The sequence below is a fragment of the Camelus bactrianus genome, chromosome X (assembly GCF_048773025.1).
Source record: "Camelus bactrianus isolate YW-2024 breed Bactrian camel chromosome X, ASM4877302v1, whole genome shotgun sequence".
Lineage (NCBI taxonomy): Eukaryota > Metazoa > Chordata > Mammalia > Artiodactyla > Camelidae > Camelus > Camelus bactrianus.
This window is the reverse complement of record NC_133575.1, coordinates 1430516-1449307: the sequence shown is the minus strand read 5'-3', so window position 1 is coordinate 1449307 and position 18792 is coordinate 1430516. Positions and strand designations below refer to the sequence as shown.

General features: G+C 52.7%; 2 protein-coding genes and 1 long non-coding RNA gene across 5 annotated transcripts in view; all 3 read left to right on the top strand.

The window, feature by feature from the left end:
• Positions 1 to 1272: 1272 nt before the first annotated feature.
• On the top strand, positions 1273 to 7300 carry LOC141576365 (uncharacterized). Its single transcript, XR_012504728.1, has 4 exons — positions 1273 to 1408; positions 3427 to 3604; positions 4782 to 4938; positions 5020 to 7300. It is a non-coding gene; the product is annotated as an uncharacterized LOC141576365 (long non-coding RNA).
• Positions 7301 to 10295: 2995 nt separating this feature from the next.
• On the top strand, positions 10296 to 18615 carry ZBED1 (zinc finger BED-type containing 1). Of its 2 annotated transcripts, none has more exons than XM_074359343.1 (2): positions 10296 to 10436; positions 15906 to 18615. In XM_074359343.1, the coding sequence occupies exon 2, from the start codon at positions 15959 to 15961 to the stop codon at positions 18065 to 18067; it is 2109 nt and encodes a 702-aa protein (XP_074215444.1). In that variant the 5' UTR covers positions 10296 to 10436; positions 15906 to 15958; the 3' UTR covers positions 18068 to 18615. The 2 variants fall into 2 exon arrangements, with proteins under 2 accessions (XP_074215444.1, XP_074215445.1); XM_074359344.1 differs by having other exon boundaries at positions 10299 to 10436; positions 15909 to 18615.
• Positions 10303 to 18792, top strand: part of DHRSX (dehydrogenase/reductase X-linked) — a 157313-nt gene continuing 148823 nt past the window's right edge. For both annotated transcript variants that reach the window (XR_012504727.1, XM_074359345.1), the window contains exon 1: positions 10303 to 10436. Coding sequence is in view for 1 of the 2 variants with exons in the window: in XM_074359345.1 (XP_074215446.1) it covers positions 10328 to 10436 (109 nt within the window). In the remaining variant the exon portion in view is untranslated. The remainder of the gene's footprint in view (positions 10437 to 18792) is intronic.

Here is an 18792-nt window from a genome sequence, read left to right as displayed (position 1 = left end):
TCAGCTTGGAAATGGTTTCACTCTGGGGAGATGAGTGTACGACTTTCCAGAAGAAATGTATTAAAATCGAAGTGCAGTTGATTTACAATGTTGTGTTAGTTTCAAATATACAGTGTCGTGATTCACACACACACACACACACACACACACACACACAGAGAGATATTCTTTTTCACATTCTTTTTCATTATAGGTTATTATAAGATATTAAATATTACTCCCTGTGCTATATGGTAAATCATCATTGTTCATCTATGTCCTATATAGGAGTGTGTATCTGTTAATCGCAAACTCCTAATTTATCCCTCCCCATCCTTCGGTAACTAAAAATTTGTTTTCTATGTCTGTGAGTCTGCTTCTGTTTTTTTTTTAATTAAAATTTATTTTTAATCGAAGCAGAGTTGATTTACAATGTTGTGTTAGTTTCAAGTGGACAGCAAAGTGATTCAGTTTTATATGTATACTCTTATATATTTATATATATATGCATATATTCTTTTTCAAATTCTTTCCCATCACAGACTATTATAAGAATTTGAATATGGTTCCCTGTGTCATACAGCAGGTCCCTGTTATTTATTTTATATATAGCCATGTATACCTCCAAATCCCAAACTCCCAATGTTCCCGTCCCCTGATTTCCCCTTTGGACACCATAAGTTTGTTTTCTGTGTTTGTGAGTCTGTTTCTGTTTTGTCAATAAGTTCATTTGTGTCCTTTTTTTTTAGCTTCCACATATGAGTGCTATCATATGGTATTTTTCTTTCTTTGTCTGGCTTACTTCACTTAGAATGATGATCTCCTGGTCCATCCATGTGGTTGCAAATGGCATTATTTCATTCTTTTTTATGGCTGAGTACTATTCCATGGTGTAAATACACCACATTTTTATCCAGTCGTCTGTCCACGGATATTTAGGTTGCGTCCACGTCTTGCCTGTTGTAAACAGTGCTGTCTAGAGGAACTTTTGGAAAGGAAAGCCATTGCCTTGGAAAATAAGCCCTGGAAAGTGGACCAGGCGTGGGTGTCAGGTAGGATATAAAAAGAGACTAAATAACCTACATCGTCTGGGACGTGCTGCCCCACTCCGTCCACGGAACCTGCAAATACTCCGGCTGCAGAGGCATTGCACACTCGGGAAGCACTTCTTTTTTTTGTTTTGTTTTAAATGGCCCAGGTGTTATTTTCGGCTATCAGTGCCTCGGCCGTTTCGGAAGAAAGTAGGACAGAAGCTATATATAAACACATCAACAAATGAAAATCCTTCTGTGACTTCGCTGCCTCAGGAAAAACAGCTCAGCCTCCAGCCTGATACCTGACACCACACTGGGAACTGAGGTGCGGGTTCCTCTTCTCGTGGCCACGTTGGGAACCGCAGCCCTTTGACGGTGCGATGCTTCCAGAAAAGGTGACGGCACTCTTGACTCGCATGAGGACGTCTGAGGGAAAACAAACCTGTAATTCAAAACATACAGACAATTGTTTGCTCCTTGAGTGTGTGTGTGTGTGTGTGTGTGTGTGTGTGTGTGTGTGTGTGTGGCGGGGCGGGGGGGTGGTGACTGCACACATTCTATTGGCTTTTTTTGCCCCTTTGGAGGGGAGATAAGGAATGTTGAAATGCAATATATATATATATATTTTTTTTGACATTTTATTTTTTATTTTTAAAAATTTTATTGAGTTATAGTCGGTTTACAATGCTGTGTCAATTTCTGGTGCACAGCACAGTGCTTCAGTCATACATGAGCATGCATATATTCATTTTCACATTCTTTTTCTCTGTGGGCTACTACAAGACCTTGAATATATTTCCGTGTGCTGTACAGTACGAACTTGTTTATCTATGCTATATATACCTGTCAGTATCTGCAAATCTCGAACTCCCAGTCTGTCCCTTCCCACGCCCCTCCCTCCTGGCAACCACAAGTTTGTTTTCTTTGTCTGTGAGTCTGTTTCTGTTTTATATTTAAGTTCATTTGTCTTCTTTTTTTTTTTCGATTCCACGTATGAGTGACATCATATGGTATTTTTTTTTTCTCTTTGTGGCTTACTTCACTTGGAATGACGTACACTTTTAAACTTTTATTGTGTGTACACCTGAAACTAACATAATATTGCAAATCAACTCTGTAACTCAACTCAATAAAAAGAATGATATCCGGTCAATAAAAAAGAAAATTTAGGAACTGCATAATAATAACGCCTACTGACAAACAACCAATTTTACTGTGATAACATATATAAATATTATAAATATATACACCAATATGAACAATGACATTTACCATTCTAATCAATTTTTTTTAATTTTTGAAGAGAACGTAATTAGGTTTTTATTTATTTATCTTTAATGGAGGGACTGGGGATTGAACCCAGGACCTCGTGCACGCTAAGCACACACTCCACCACTGAGCTATACCCTTCCCCCACCCAATTTTAACCATTTTTAAGTGTGCAATTCCATACGATGAATTACTTTTACACTATTGCGTAACCACCCTTCCTATCTGTTCTCAAGTTGTTTTTCTTTTTTGTTGGTTTATTTTTTGGTTTTTTTGGTGGGGGAGGTAATTAGGTTTGTTTATTTATTTTAATGGAGGGACTGGGGATTGAGCCCAGGACCTGGTGCCTGCTAAGCACACACTCTACCACTGCGCTCTACCCTCCCCCACCCCAAGTGTTTTTTTTTTTTTTCTCTTCTTAATGTAATCATCCAAAGAGGACAAACGCTTGCTTTCTAAAAATGTATTTGGACAAATGCTTTGAGAACGGATGCCAGCTAATCTTTCTAAAAACGATGACATTGTTTGAGTCAACTGAAGTCCGTGGCGTCTAGAACAAATGTGCTTTCCTCTGCTCACGGGGGTCCTGGGGGGGGGCAGCGAAATTCCTGGTCCTTCTGGCACTGAGACAGCCTGGATGGATGGACGGATGGATGGGTGGGCGGGTGGATGGATGGGTGGATGGATGAATTTAAAAGGGCAGTGATCCTCAGTGCCACGTATCCTGGGATTTCAAGCATCATGCTCCTCCAAATGCCTTTGACAATCTGCGCACTGCACTTTGTTGTCATTATTTTAAATAGCTGTGAGTGGCGTTAGGTCTCTGTCCTGTGGGACACAGACAAAGGATTAATCCATTAATCCTCTCCAGGGGCCTCTGATGTCACCCAGAGGCACTCTCCCTACCCTGTCCCCATGGATCTCAGGGTAATCTGAGAAGTGGAAACCGTGTTGGCTGCCAACACATCTTCTCAATTGCTTAACAATCATTAGATATGTTTTAGGAGAGAAGCCGGCTTAAGTATATACGTAAAAAAAAAAAAGCAATGTCTATGGACCGGGGTATTTGCTGAACCTTCCTACACCTGTGTGAAGTAAGTCAAGAAAACATAGCTTGGTTTGGACTACTTGGTTTCTGTCACAGGCTGGAGGGTGAGTCACTGGTTTTCTGCGACGCCAGACGGGGCACCCGACTGGAAACCTCCCCCTCCCCACAGTGGTGGTGCCCCCAGAGAGCTGGTCAACTTCACTGTGCACCCGTGGGAACCAGCGCACGAGCGACCGAAGCTGAGGCTCACAACGGGGGAAAAGCAGACGTGCCGGTAACTGGTTCTCCGTCTGCCCTTCGAGATAAATGGAGATGAACCGTCTTAACGCTTTTGCTGAATTTAATTAGAAAGGGATGCTGTTGGATGACTAAATGCATACCTTTCCCGGGCTCTTATTAAATCACCCTCCTTTCCTTCCTTCCCTCCTTCCCTCGTTTCTTCCATCTTCAAGTGCTTAAACGACGCGAGAGCATGACCAATCCCTTCCCTCGGTGTGCACGGTCACCTTTCTCCAACACGTGTTCCCCCGTCTGCTCCCCCAGACCCACTTGCTGTGTTTCTCCGCCCTGCTCGGCCCATCGGGGTTGCGGGGGAGGGGACTGGCTCGCATGGACCACATCCTAGGCCTCCCTGGCCTCCTGGCTGCCGTTGGGGTTCAGCCAAGGTTGTGGGGAGCAGTGCGTGCCTCCCCACTGATGCTGTCAGCACACACGGGCTTTCTCCTCCTACCCAAGACCCCGGCTCCTGTCTGGTGACCTCTCCTACTTAGCTGTCTTTTCTGGGTCTGGTGGGCTCGCCTGGTCACCAGTCCCCCCAGGGGCTTCCCGCAGCCCCCGCTACACCCCTGTGAACAGTCCATTACTACGAGTTTCCTCCGACCCGTGTGTCCATCACCTCTTCCCCGCTACACCCTCCTTCTCAAACAGACGCCCTTTCCTCTTGCCCCAGAGCCAAATGCCAACCCACTCCTTCTGAGCACGACCAGAAAGCAAGATCGGTCCACCGGCAAAAATCCCCTATAATCGATGAGTCACTCAGACGTGCATGCAGGAGGCCTGTAAACGTGCTGGAGTCAACATTTCCTTATGGAGGAAATGCAGGAGCAGTTGGATGTTTAAAGCCAACCATTGACAGGTTTTAAAAATTGCATTTGCTATCTCTTGAGCCCTGACTGTGTGCAGACGTTACGATAAATATTTTAAGTCATCCTGTGATGGAATTCTTCCAACTCCACAGTTAGGCAGTATTGTTACCTCCCGTTTTGGGGACAGGGGGACAAAACCGAGGTCCCCAAGGACAGACCATATGCAGATTCTCTGTGCACGCTTGGCTGAGATATTGCATCACTGTTAGTCTCACTGCATGCATTTTTTTGCAGAAGGGTATTGGGAGGAGGTGATATTTTGAACCCTGGGTGTTCCGCGGGAAATAATACCAGCTTGCTTCACAGGAATCCATCTGCCCCGTGCGAGGGGCCAGGTTGCAGGAAGCCGAAGGCGTCAGGGGTTCTGAAGGCAAAATCAACCCGGCACGTTCTTAAGTTGCATAAAAGAAGAGTGTGTCTATCATGTCGGCGTCCGGGTCTCCTTGGACGAAGTCATCCCCTGGTGGGTGCATCAGTCACGTGGGAGGACCGTCGGCCCAGGGGGGACCACTCAGGAGGGCTGACCTCTGCTCTGATCTTACAGATTCCCGAGCACGGAGGGAGCAGGAGGCAAGAAGATGCTGTAAGGTGTGTTTCATCTCTGCGTCATCCAGAGGAACTTGAATTTACGGTGCTGAATCTTTTATTTTTTTTAACTGAAGTTGAGTTGACTTACAGTGTTGTGTTGGCTTCCAGCATACAGCAAAGTGATTCTTACACACACACACACACACACACATATACATTCTTTTCCATATACTTTTTCCTCATTTCATTTCTCTATGTTGCACAAGATATTGATGGCAATTCCCTGCACCGTAATGCTGATTCTTTAATAGACCTGTACTTTGATTGATTTATTTTTTTTTTACTATGTATATAAACTAGCTTTTTTTTTTTTTTTTAGAATACTTTCAGATTGACGGAAAATTTGCAAAGAGAGTCCAATGAGGTCTTGTAGGCGTTATAAAGTTTCCCCTTTCACTAACATGTTGCATTAGCATGGCATGTTTGTTACCATGAATGAACCAACATCGATTTGTTATTATCGACTGGTTCATAGTTAACGCACATTTCCTCAAATGAACTTTTTCTACCCCAAGACCCCATCCAGGATCCCCCATGACATTTAATCTTCACATCTTTTGGGGGCTTCTGTGGGCTGGGACAAGTTTCTCCGACTTGCCTGGTTTGGGATGACCTGGATAGTTTGGGAGGGCGCCGGGCAGGGATTTTGTAGGACGTCCCTCTTACTGGGATGTGTCTGGGCGTTTTCTCATGGTTGGATGGGGTGGATTTTGGGGGAGGAAGACCACAGAGGGACAGTCTGTGTCTCATTATATCCTATTGGGGTGATTACTATGAACATGACTTGTCAAAGGTGAGGTCGACCGTGATGGCTTGTCCGCCATGTGTTTATCAGATTTCTCCTCCAGGAAGGTCCACCTTCCCCATGTTCTCCGTCCTGCACCACCAGGAAGGTGCTCCATGCAGCCCACACTTCTTAAGGAGAGGGTAATTTGCTTTTTAAGTGGTAGAACACTTCTCTGATTCAATGTCCTCATTTAAGAAGTGGGTGGACATGCTCCTTTGTAGCACGGGTGGGGAAAACATGTACTATGAACCACAAGATTCTTTAACAATGAGTACACTTCTCTATAATAACAATATATAATTATAGAATTTCCCCTGTTCATTTTATCTCAAAGGTGTCACCATACACGCAGCAAAGTTATATTATAAAATGCACTGGATGATGTCACTCATATGTGGAATCTAAAAAAAAAAATGACACAAATAAACTCAGTTACAAAACCGAAACAGACTTACACACATAGAAAACGAATTTATGGTTACCAGAATGGGGGACAGAGGGTGTGAAAGGATAAACTGGAAGTTAGAGATTTGCAGATACCAACTACTATACATAAAATACATAAACAGCAAGGTCCTACTGTAGAGCACAGGGAACTATATTCAATATCTTGTAGTCACCTAGAATGAAAAAGAACATGAAAAGAAGTGTATTTGTATGTATGAGTGAAACATGATGCCTGGCACCAGCATTGTAAACCGACGGTACTGCAATTAAAAAAAAAACACTTAAAAAATTTTTAAAATGCCATGGAATGTGTTTCCAAGAGAGAAAACTTCTGAGACTCAATTCCCGAAAAGCAAAGTTCTCATCTGAGCAACCTGACTGCAGGAAGTTTCTCTTAAGTATGCAATTCCAACTTGCAGCAACTGCAAGGCAGCTTCCACGGGGCTGAACAGCTTGCTGATGACCAACAGGAACTCTGGGTGGAACTGCTTAAAGTAAAACCTATCTGAAGGCACCGCTGAATGACTCCTCAGAACAGGCAGAAACCCGGGATAAGGAACTCTTTGGAAAAACGAGGCACCGCACTGTGAAAGTTTGGTATCTCTGCAGTGTTTCTGCTGAGGACCACCCTCAGTCCGATCATCTGGGGGAAGCTACCATCTCTGCAGATTCACTAGCTGACAAGAGAGGTAGTAAGGTTGCCCCCTGCAGGGAAGGCGGGGTTTAGAGTTGACATCTAGCCAAGTTAACAGCTTGCTGGACTCTTCAGAGAAATGTAACTGAGCACAGAGTCTGTACAACACACTGACCACAATGTCCATCTCTCTCACACACAAACACACAAACGATACACATGAAGAAGTAGGAAAATATAATCTAAAATCAAGTGAAATAAAACCATATCCACTCACCGCTGATGACCCTGATGCTGGAAACAGCAGGTATGAACGTTAAAGCTTTCCAGATCAAAAGGAAAATATACTTGTAATGAACGAACATGCTTTTTGATGGCTGAGTAGTATTCCACTGTTTAAATATACCACAACTTCTTTATCCAGTCACCTGCTGATGGACATTTTGGTTGCTTCCAATCATTGTATTCTTTTTCTCCCTGATTTTAAAAAATAAGTTAAACGGAGCCCTGAGGATTAACCTGAGCCCCTTGCACTGTCTGGAGGGCACCTGATGAGGTTGTTGGCTTTGGGTCAACCAGTTGGCTGCTCTCACCCTGCTTCCCTAGCCTCCACTAGGGGGCCCCATTCTGTCTGACTTTCTTTTCCAGGGAGACTGTCCTGTCCCCCCTGGAGCCGCCCTGCCTCTTCCAGTACAGGTGAAACTCCCTTCAGTAGTGGAGTTGTGAAATCCTTAAAGATGCAGGAATTTATCAACCATGCTGGAGCAGGCCAAAGAGAACTCTCAAAGATGCCCACACTGGAATCCCCGTGGACTGGATACAGCACAACAGATGCTACAGATGTAATTAAGGTATGGACCTTAAAATAGGGAGGTGATCCTGGATTAACCTGGTGGGCCCATTCTAATCCCACGAGCCCTCAAAAAACAGAGAGCTTTGTCCAGCTGGAGCGAGAGAGATGTGGCAGAAGGGGGAAATGGAGGAGTGATGACTGCGGGATTTAGGGGACACCTGCTCGGACCAGACAGAGGCTTCTAGGAGCTGAGAGGTCCCCTCCCACAACCCCCTGCACTGACCTCCAGCATAGAAGTGGGGGCTTCACCTCTACACCCGGAAAGAACTAGCTTCTGCCGAAGCCTAAATGAGCTTGCGGACAGGCACTTGCAGATCATTGCCATAGGGACCCAGTGGGTACACGTCTTGATGGTACCTTGTCAGACCTTGAGCAGGAGACCCCGTAGAGTCAACAGGCAGGACTTCTCACCTACAGGGCAGTGACGTCATGCATCGGCGTTGTTTTTGGCTGCTACGGGGAGGGGCGGCCGATTTATTACAGGTGGAAGAGAAACCAAATGCATATGGCGGGGAGGGTATAGCTCCATGGTGGAGCGAGCACAAGGTCCTGGGCTCAACCTCTGGTCCCTCCATGAAAAAACAAAAAACAAAAAATTAGAAACAAAGCAAAAAAAGTGCATATGGAAAAGAGCATTCACTTTTTAATGAATTCCAGGCTCTGTGATTTGGGGACCATGAATGGAAGTTACCTGGTGAAGCCCTGAGCACCTGCATTCACAGCTCCAGAAAACACATTAAAACACAGGTGCGTGGGGGAGGTTGGCCAAGAGGGAGGAGGCGTCCGCTAGAATTGCTGTGCTCCGGGGATAACATGTTGTCACCGCCCACCCCTCTTTTTTTGCAAGGTGCTTCTTTCAGAACAAACACCCAGGGACAGGTCCACACCCCCATTGCTGCCTGGTCTCCACCTGCTTCTTTTTGATGCAGACACCCCACACACCAGGGGCTCTCGCGGGAGGTCCTTTAGGGTGGGGAGAAGGATGATAGCTATTGTGACTTTCCCCGAGGCTCTTTGCTGGGCGCACCTGAGCAAGCCTGGCACCCCTGGGTGCACCGTGCCAAGCAGGACAGCTGGATACCAAGCTCTTGCAGGAGATCCTGGGAAGGCTTCCTGGCCACTGTTTCCTCATGGGCACAGGCCAGAAGGACCCTTCCCAGCCCAGCCTTGAGCTGCACCAAGCAGGTCTGTATCTGAGCACCTTAGATCCACACAGGAGCCCACGCCAGGTGGCCTGAGTGGAGGGTGCAGCCTGCACGCTGGGGGTGTCCCCCAAGTCAGGTCCAGTGGGCTCACTTCTATGGAGGTGGGGGGAAGCCCAGGGTCCAGGTTGGGGTCAGGGTTCCAGAGGGCTGTGGAGTGTGGGATCCTGGTTCCTAGCAGGAGCAGGGGGCCTGGTGGGGCTGGCATGTAGATCCTTGGTCCTTGGCCTTGGCAGGGGTTGGGGTGGGGTTCTCTGCTGGTGTGCGTATGAGGGGTGCTAGCCTGGGGCCATGTGAGTGTCAGAGTTAGGAAGATGTGGATGGGGGTCCAGGGTCCTGATGGGTATTAACGTCCTTGTGGGGTCTGGGGCTGCCAGGTTTACTGTTTCTGTAAGGTTCTGGGTAGGGGTCTGGGTTGGGGGGAAGTGTGGGGAGATGTGGGGTATGGGGTCCAAGCTGTGACATGGATGGGAGTCAGTGGCTCTAGTGGGAGTCTGGTGGAGGTCCCCACAGGGGTCTCTGGGGGGTCTGGTGGAAGTCTGGGTGGGGATTCCATGGCCCAGTTAGGAAGCTGGGTGGGATTCATGGTCCTGGCTGAGTGGGCTGGGTTCTGAAGTCTGGGTGGGGTACTGGGGTCTGAGCAGGGGTCCCACAGCCAGGCAGGAGCCCATGTTCTGAATGGGGAATTCGTGGTCCAGGGGGGCTTTTGAGGTCTGCACTCCGGGTGGGGTTCAGGGTAGAGTCACAGGCAGGGGTCTGCAGCCCAGATGGGGGTCCTGGGGCCTGAACAGGGGTCTGTGGCATAGGTGGGCATCTGGGTGGGGTGCATGGTCCTGGTGGTGGTTCTGGGGTCTGGGGAGCTGTCTCTGGGGGTCTGTGGTTTAGGAAGGGGTCCCAGGGTCTGGGTTGGGGGTGGGTCCTGGGGTCTGGGTAGGGGGTTCAGAGTCTGGCTTGAGGTCCATGATCAGAGTAGGGGGTCTACAGTTCGGATGTGTGTTCATGGTTTGGGGTCTGAGCTCCGGGCGGGGATCCGCGGTTCGGGTTGGGGGTGCATGTTCGGGGCTGGGGTCCCTAGGGTCCGCGGTTCGGGTTGGGGGCGCACGGTCCGGGCGGGGGTCCCTGGGGCCCGCGGCTGGGGTGGGGCGCACGGTCCCCGTGGGCCCGGGCCCGGGCGGGGATCGGCGCGGGGCGGAGTGGGGCGCGCGGGGCGGGGCGGGGCGCGCGGGGCGGGGCCGGCCGGGCGGCGCGCGGGCGCGGGGGGCGGGCCGGCGCGGGCGCGTTTCCGCCGTCCGGCCGGGCGCCGAGTCCCGCGGGCGGCGCGGAAGCGGCGGCCGGGCAGCCATGTCGGCTTTGTCTGCGGCGCGGGCGGCCCTGCGGGTCTACGCGGTGGGCGCGGCGGTGGTCCTGGCGCAGCTGCTGCGCCGCTGCCTCGGGGGCTTCGCGGAGCCAGGTCAGCGGCCGGGGGCGGGCGGGGGTCGGGGCGCGCGGCCGGGCGGGGGGCCCGCGGCGGCGGAGGCGGCGGTGGCACGGGGCCAGGGGCGCGCCCCTCGCTCGGGGGGACCCCCCCGGGGCATGGGGGGGGCGCGGCAGGGCCCCGCGTGCCCTTGACCCCGGCGGCGGGCGGCGCCCCCGGAAGCAGGGCCCAGGCGGGCGCGCCGGGGCTGGTGCGCCCGGGCCGCGCCCCCGCCCCTCCCCGCCGCCCTCCCGGGGGTCCCCGGGGCCCGCGAGCCCCCGCCCAGCTCGGTTCCGCCCACAGGGCCGAGGGGGCGCCCGAGACACCGGCCGCCAGCGCCGGGCCAGGTCGGCCGGCCTTCCCGGAGGGGACGCGCGGGGCGCGCTCGGGGGCCGGGCGGCTGCGGGGCGCCCGGAGGCCTGGGGGGGAGGGCGTTCCGCTCAGTGGCCACTTGTTTCTCGGGCCTTCGCGACCTCCCCGGTGTCAGGACCCGTGGGCGTCCTTCTCACTGACTGACTGGGGACTTCCGGGGTGCCGGTGGGTGTAGGGGAGCTGTGTCTCTCCATATTGGGGTGCCGAGCCCTTAACGCGGGGAAACCGCAGTGTTTCTCTCTGCCCTGATTTACAGGGCATGAGACTAACTCTAGGCTCTCGGAGCATAAATGACATTTCATCTTTTAGGTGAAAAATAACCATTTTCCGAAACAAAATGTGCAGGGAAGTGAGTACGGTGGTGGTGGTGGAGCCAAAGTTTGTGAGGGTAACAAATGGAAATGTCGGAGTTTGCAGCCGAGAAAGGTTTATGGCAGGACCCCGCCAGGGGAAGGGGTGGCTCTTGCTTAAAAGCCCCAAACTCCCCATGGTTTGAGGGGAGACATTTCTAATAGGCAAAATGTGGGGTGGGGGCTGCAGGGGTGTGACTTGTCTTCTGATGGGCCGGTGGGGAGGCACCAGGACGGGGCTCCAGGAATCCTGGGCTCAGCCTGAAGGCGCCATCCTCCACCTGGGCGGGGGCCTCAGTTCCTTCAGGAGAACTCGGACGCATTGTTCTGGATGTGCCTCCCCAAGGCTGCACTCTTGTTTCTTGAAGGTTGTTCCCTTGTTCTCTGCATTCCCGCCCTTCCCTGATTAGCTACTGTTTTGACTCTGTCCTTTGGAGCTCAGGGAAGGTCCAGGAGGCTGAAGGAAGTCTCTGTCCCACTAACAAGAAACGGGAAAGGGTTTGTACCAGGGGGGACCCCACGGGGCCCTGCTCTGTTGCACTGTTACCTCTTGGCCAATCTCCTTACTGTGTGGTGCGAGGAGAGAGACACGTAGCCTAAGGTCTGCTTACGTTTCCACACTCCGGGCATGGTCCCCAGTGGCCCCTGGGAAGCACCCCTGTGTGCCCTGGAGAGACTGGGATGAAAAAAGGAAAGAGCGTCTGACCAGGATTGTGGCTTTTTGTTTTTTTTTTTTCCCCCTGTGCTTTTTGACCCATTTATAAAAATTCACTTGTAAGTGGAATGGACTTTTGAGGAGGAGACATTGAACTTTGCCCTGGGCGTGGAGCTAAACTGAAACCAGTGTAACAGACCTGGTTCAGGTAGGGAGTAGGTGGGTTTTTTTTTTTTTCCTGAGAACTTTGGAATTTGTGCGTTGTCTGGTTTTATCAACTGAGAGCGTGAGTTCACATGGAAGAGGGGGAGGAAGATGCTAAAAAAGCAACGCTCTCCTGAACAGTGCTGGTTCTTAAGATGCGTTATCAAAAGACAGGATCGCGGCAGACTAGCCATGACTTGATAGAGACAGCGTGTGAGCAAGGAAGGACTGCCGGGAGACGGTCTGATGTCCAGATTCTCTGGGCTTTTGTGATTGCCTCTGACAGGTTAAATTTCTCTCATGCGTCAGTGAGTCTTGGAGACAAAAATCTAATATGTGTCTTTCAGAGGGCAGTTCTCATACCGTGCAGAAATTTCCCCTAAAAATGCTACTGCAAAGTGGAGGCAGGCCTTCACGCTGCTGTTTCTCCCTGCATCTGTGGCAACGTTCCCTGTGTTGGTTGTAGCAGACAAAGATCTGGCCGGTCTCCCCGATGTGCGGAAAGGCAGGATCTCCCCGGGGCCCCGGCAGCGTCTTGGCAGTGGTCCCCTTCGGGGAGGGAGGCTGCTGGGGCAAAACCTTGATTCCTGACCCTTGATGGACAGAGAGCTCTCTGTGCACCGGGCCCTGAAGACAGTGGCCGGCGGCTCTGCCCAGCTGCCTTAAACGTATCCTTTCAGAACCGCCCTACTGTGTGTGGCCTCCTTTCTGGGGGAGGGGTTCCTGGGGGTTCTGACATCACTCTCTGGCCTGAAGGAGTTGATGGAGGCCATGCAGGCAGGTCCTCCTTAAGAAGCCTCTTTTTTGAGGATGCTTTGTGTGTGCAAATGTTTGCACCAGGACCTCCTGCCAAGTGCCAACAAGAATTCATCACCATCATCAGAGTGAATAGGAAGATCTGATTAAAGAAAACCTGAATCGTGTTGCCATGTAGGACGGACACTCAAAATCCAGATCCCAGGTGTGGTACCTGCTGGAACGGCTCACATCCCAGAGCTCAGGAGTGGTGCCCGCTGCAACGTTATTGTCACTTTCGTTGAGTGCCTTGGCCACATCCAGGTGTCCCGTCCTCATTTGGCTGAAGTCTCGTATTGGGGATTCTCCTTTCTGGAAGTCCTGGCTGTGTTGTATCCTGCCATCCCCCTGCCCCCGTCATGGAGATGCGTTGGTCACAGCACTGCATCCTTCTGCCCCCACCTCCCACAACATGTGCTGTAAATCAGCCCCATGGTGACCTCTCCCCAGAAAGCCCCAGGCAGGTGTTGTTGACCTCAAGCCAGCATGGCAGGGCCTGACTGTCAATGAGGACCTGGGGACATTCAGAGACTCCTGCTCATCACTGGGGGTGATGTGAACAGTCAGTATCTTCGAAGAGTTTTGTCTTCGTCCTCAGAGTGCTGGGGCGGCTGAAACAATGTACTTAAAACTACAGGCATCCATCCTCCCCCTAGTCCTAGAGAGCAGATGTCTGAGGTCAAGTTGTCCCAGGGCCGCGCTCCCTCCGGAGGCACCAGGGGAGGGTCCTACCTGTGTCTTCCAGCTTCTGGGGGCTCCAGGCGTCCCTGGGCTGGTGGCTCCCTCCCTCCCGTCTCTGCTTCCATCTCCACGTGGCTGCTCCTGTGTGTCTGTGTCTGTCCTTGTCTTATGAGGACACTGTCCTTGGATGCAGGGCCACCTCCTCCAGGAGGACCTCCTCTCAGACCCTTCACGTCATCACTTCTGCAAAGACCTTGTTTCCAAATACAATCCTGGGAGGACCATGAATTTTGGGAGGGGGTGCTTTGCAACCCATTCTAGTTACTAAGTTTTGGCTCTGAACATACTCTCCCTACTCAGAAACTATCTGGTTGCTACAGTTTGTGGTTTAACCCCCTGAGTGCTGTACTGGGAAGCTTGCAGACTTAACAGACACCATTTTTCTTTTAATTAAAAAAAAAATTAAAAAAAAATTGACATATAGTTGATTTACCCTATTGTGTTAGTTTCAGGTGTACAGCAAAGTGACTCAGTTATTTATTTCTATGTATTTTTTTCAGATTACTTTCCACTACAGGTTATTCCAAGATACTGAATATAGTTTCCCGTGCTACACAGCAAATCCTGGTTGATTATCTATTTTATGTATCACCATCTGTTCATTCCATACCCCTAATTTGTTTCTCTCCCACTCTGTTTCCCCTTTCATAACCATAAATTGGTGTTCTGTGTCTGTGAGGAGCAGATAGACACTTTTTAAGAAGACTCAGCTGCCCTGAGTGGCAGCTTCAAGAGACCAGACGGGTGGACGTCGCCGACAGTGGGAAGCCGGGGGGCTGGCCCTTAGACTGTGCAGACTTCCCCGCTGAGAGCCTGGGGATTCTTGTGTGCGTTCGCAGCTAATGGGTGTTTCTGCGCCCAGGTGTGAGGGTCCACGGTGGGCTTTTGGAGAAGTTGTAGGGAAGGGGAAATCCATTATTGTCCCAACCCGGTTCCTGATCCCGCATGCACCCACAGTTCAAAAAGGCGTCTTTTTATTTTTACTGAAGGATAGTTGATGTACAATATTGTGTAAGTTTCACATGTACAACGTAATGAGTCACAAGTTTTAAAGGTTATGGTCCATTTATAGTTATTATAAAATATTGACTCTGTCCTGTGTGCTGCATAATACATCCTTATAGCTTATTTATTTTATACATAGTAGTTTGTTCCTCTTAACCCCCTCCCCCATCTTACCCCCTCTTCCCCTTTGGTAACCATGTTTCTTTCCTATGTGAGTCTATTTCTGCTTTTTAAATATATTCATTTGCATCATATTTCACATTGCACATGTAAGTGATATCATGTGATATTTGTCTTTCTCTTTCTGGCTTACTTCACTTAGTATGATCATCTCTAGGTCTATCCATGCTGCTGCAAATGGCATGACTTCATTCTTTTTTATGGCTGAGTAATATTCCATTGTGTAAATATACCACATCTTCTATATCCAGTCATCTGTGAATGGACATTTAGGCTGTTTCCATGTCTTGGCTATTGTAAATAGTGCTGCTGTGAACACTGGGGTGCACGTGTCTTTTCAAGTTAGAGGGTTTTTTTTTGCTTTTTCCAAGATGTACCCAAGAGTGGGATTGCTGGGTCGTGTGGTAGTTTGTTTTAAATTTTTAAAGGAATCTCCACACTTTTCCACAGTGGCTGCACCAATTTACATTCCCTCCAGCAGCGTAGGAGGGTTCCCTTTCCTCCACACCCTGGCCAACATTTGTTATTTGTGTTCTTTTTGATGAAAATTTTCAATGAAAACCGTTCTGACAGGGGTAAGGTGATATCTCATCGTGTTCAGAAAGGCATCACTTTAAAAGAAAATTTGAAAAATTTTATTTAATGCCTCTCTGCCAACAGAATGATTGCTCGCACCAAATTAAGACCCTGTATTTGCTTCTCTGATTTGAGAAGCAAGTTGTGGTGGGCGGTGGGTGACACACACAGGGGGTCTAAGTTGGGGCGGTGGGTCTTCTTGGGCTGGGGGTGGGGGCCCTTGGGCGCATGGCTTCCCCCTGGGAAACGAGCCCGCTTGGTTGGTGCCGGGCTGATGGATCTCCTAGAACAGAATTCAGAACCGCTGAGGCGGGGCAGAGAGCTGTCGTGAGGAGTCCAGGATCTTCCAAGAAACCAGAACCAAGGATGCATGTCTTCAGACTGGCGGCGCCTGCATGGAGGAGCGCGCTCACGTGGCCGACTCTCCCGTCTGCTTCGCAGCAGCCCCGTGCGCACGCGCGCAGCGGCCGCGGGGCCCCTTCTGTCCGCGCGCCCTCGGGCCCGCAGCAGCGCCGCCCGGGCCCCCCGCGCCCTACCCCCCCGAGCCCGGCTCCGGTCTCACGCTGTGTTTGTCTCGCTGCTTCTTAGCAGGTCGCCCCGAATGAGCGGAGGCCGGGCGGGCAGGCCCGGGCGGCGGCGCGATGGAGGGCAAGAGCCTGGACAGCTCGCAGAGCGACCTGAAGCTCGTGGCGCACCCGCGGGCCAAGAGCAAGGTGTGGCGGTACTTCGGCTTCGACACGAACGCCGATGGCTGCATCCTGCAGTGGAAGAAGATCTATTGCCGCATCTGCATGGCGCAGATCGCCTACTCCGGCAACACGTCCAACCTCTCCTACCACCTGGAGAAGAACCACCCCGACGAGTTCTGTGAGTTCGTCAAGAGCAACACGGAGCAGATGCGCGAGGCCTTCGCCACCGCCTTCTCCAAGCTCAAGCCCGAGGCGGCGGCCGCTGCGCCGCACCCGCCGGGCGCGCAGGACCCGCTGGCGGCCGCCAAGGGGGCGCACGGCCACGAGGGCAAGAGGCAGCAGGAGCTGACGGCCGCCGTCATGGGCCTGATCTGCGAGGGGCTCTACCCCGCGTCCATCGTGGATGAGCCCACCTTCAAGGTGCTGCTGCGGACGGCCGAGCCGCGCTACGAGCTGCCCAGCAGGAAGTTCTTCTGCAGCAAGGCCATCCCCGAGCGCTACGGCGCCGTGCGCGACGCGGTGCTCAAGGAGCTGGCGGACGCCGCGTGCTGCGGCATCTCCACCGACCTGTGGCGCAGCGAGAGCCAGAACCGCACCTATGTGACGCTGGCCGCTCACTTCCTCGGCGGCGGCGGCGGCGCCCCCCACTGCCTGTCCGTGGGCTCCCGCTGCCTGAAGACCTTCGAGGTGCCCGAGGACAACGCGGCGGAGACCATCACCCGCGTCCTGTACGAGACCTTCATCGAGTGGGGCGTCAGCTCCAAGGTGTTCGGGGCCACCACGGACGGCGGGAAGGACGTGGCCAAGGCCTGCTCGCTGCTGGACATTGCGGTGCAGATGCCCTGCCTCGGGCACACGTTCGACGCTGGCATCCAGCAGGCCTTCCAGCTGCCCAAGCTGGGCGCGCTGCTGGCGCGCTGCCGCCGGCTGGTGGAGTACTTCCAGCAGTCCACCGTGGCCATGTACATGCTCTACCAGAAGCAGACGCAGCAGCGCGCCGCGCCCTGCATGCTGGTCAGCAACCGCGTGCCCGGCTGGGGCAGCACGCTGGCCATGCTACAGCGCCTCAAGGAGCAGCAGTTCGCCGTGGCCGGCGTCCTGCTGGAGGACAGCAACAACCACCACCTGATGCTGGAGGCCGCCGAGTGGGCCACCATCGAGGGGCTGGTGGACCTCCTGCAGCCCTTCCAGCAGGTGGCCGAGATGCTCTCGGCCTCCAGGTACCCCAGCATCAGCATGGTGAAGCCCCTCCTGCACATGCTGCTCAACACCACGCTGAACGTCAAGGAGACCGACTCCAAGGAGATCAGCATGGCCAAGGAGGTGATCGCCAAGGAGCTGGCCAGGACCTACCAGGAGACGCCCGAGATCGACATGTTCCTCAACGTGGCCACCTTCCTGGACCCGCGCTACAAGAGGCTGCCCTTCCTGTCTGCCTTCGAGCGCCAGCAGGTGGAGAACCGGGTGGTGGAGGAGGCCAAGGGGCTCCTGGAGAAGCTGAAGGAGGGCGCCTGCCGGCCCGCTGAGGACAAGGTGTACGCTGTGCCCGACGAGCCGCCGGCCAAGAAGCGGGCGCTGTCGCCCACGCCGGCGCCCGCCAGCGTCATTAACAACATGTTGGCGGAGATCTTCTGCCCGACGGGGGGCGTGGAGGACCAGGAGGAGTGGCACGCGCAGGTGGTGGAGGAGCTGAGCAACTTCAAGTCCCAGAAGGTGCTGGGCCTCGGCGAGGACCCGCTCAAGTGGTGGTCGGACCGCCTGGCCCTGTTCCCCGTGCTCCCCAAGGTGCTGCAGAGGTACTGGTGCGTGGCGGCCACGCGCGTCTGCCCCGAGCGCCTCTTCGGCTCGGCGGCCAACGTGGTCCTCGCCAAGCGCAACCGCCTGGCCCCCGCGCACGTGGACGAGCAGGTCTTCCTGTACGAGAACGCGCGCGCCGGCGCCGGCGCCGAGCTGGAGGACGAGGACGAGGGCGAGTGGGGCCTGGACCACGAGCAGGGCTGCGCGCTGGGGGACGCGGGCCACGCCGGCTACCTGGGCGTCCGGGACGGCGGCTTCGTGTAGCCGGCGCGCCGCGGGCGGGGGGTGGTGCGGGGGCCCTGGCCGGGGCTCTGATGTCCGCCGCGACCCGAAACACAGGGAGCAAGAGAGAGCCGGCTTTGCGGTGGGGACATGGGGCGTGCTTCCTCGCGGGGGCGGGGCTCGCATCCCTGCCAAAGGGAAAGACGTGACTTGGAGAAGCTGTAAATGTTGGCTCGTAGGATTCCAGATGCCTAAGTCCACGTCGGATGCTTTATTTCCTACATCATCCCCTTACCCCAGCATTCGCTTTCTCTGCCAGGGAGGGTTTGGGTTTAAATCGGAGAAAAACATCAAAACTTCTGCAGATGAGATCAACCTCCTTCTGTCTCCTGCACACAAGCCCTCTCGCTGGATGTGAGCGACCTGTGGGTACCGGTGCGCACGTTTACATTATAATATCACTGGGAACCTTGCCTCTGGGCAGCTGGGGAGACACTGTACCCTGTTTCCAAGAGAGACTGGTTTTATGTTGGGTGGGAGATGTTAAAATGGAGGGTGCAATGCAACCGCTTATAAAAAAGCAGAAAAGAGGTGTGGGGTGTGTTGAATTTTCCGCCGTTAATGAGTTTTTTTTTTCCCCTCGCCTTGCCCGAATTCATGGTCCTTGCAAGCCCCAGAGCACGTGGGTCTGGAGGTGGTTTGTGTGCATGTGGGGCTGGTGCTAAAACTTTGGGTTTCCCCAGAGTCTCTTTTCCTGGGACGAGACT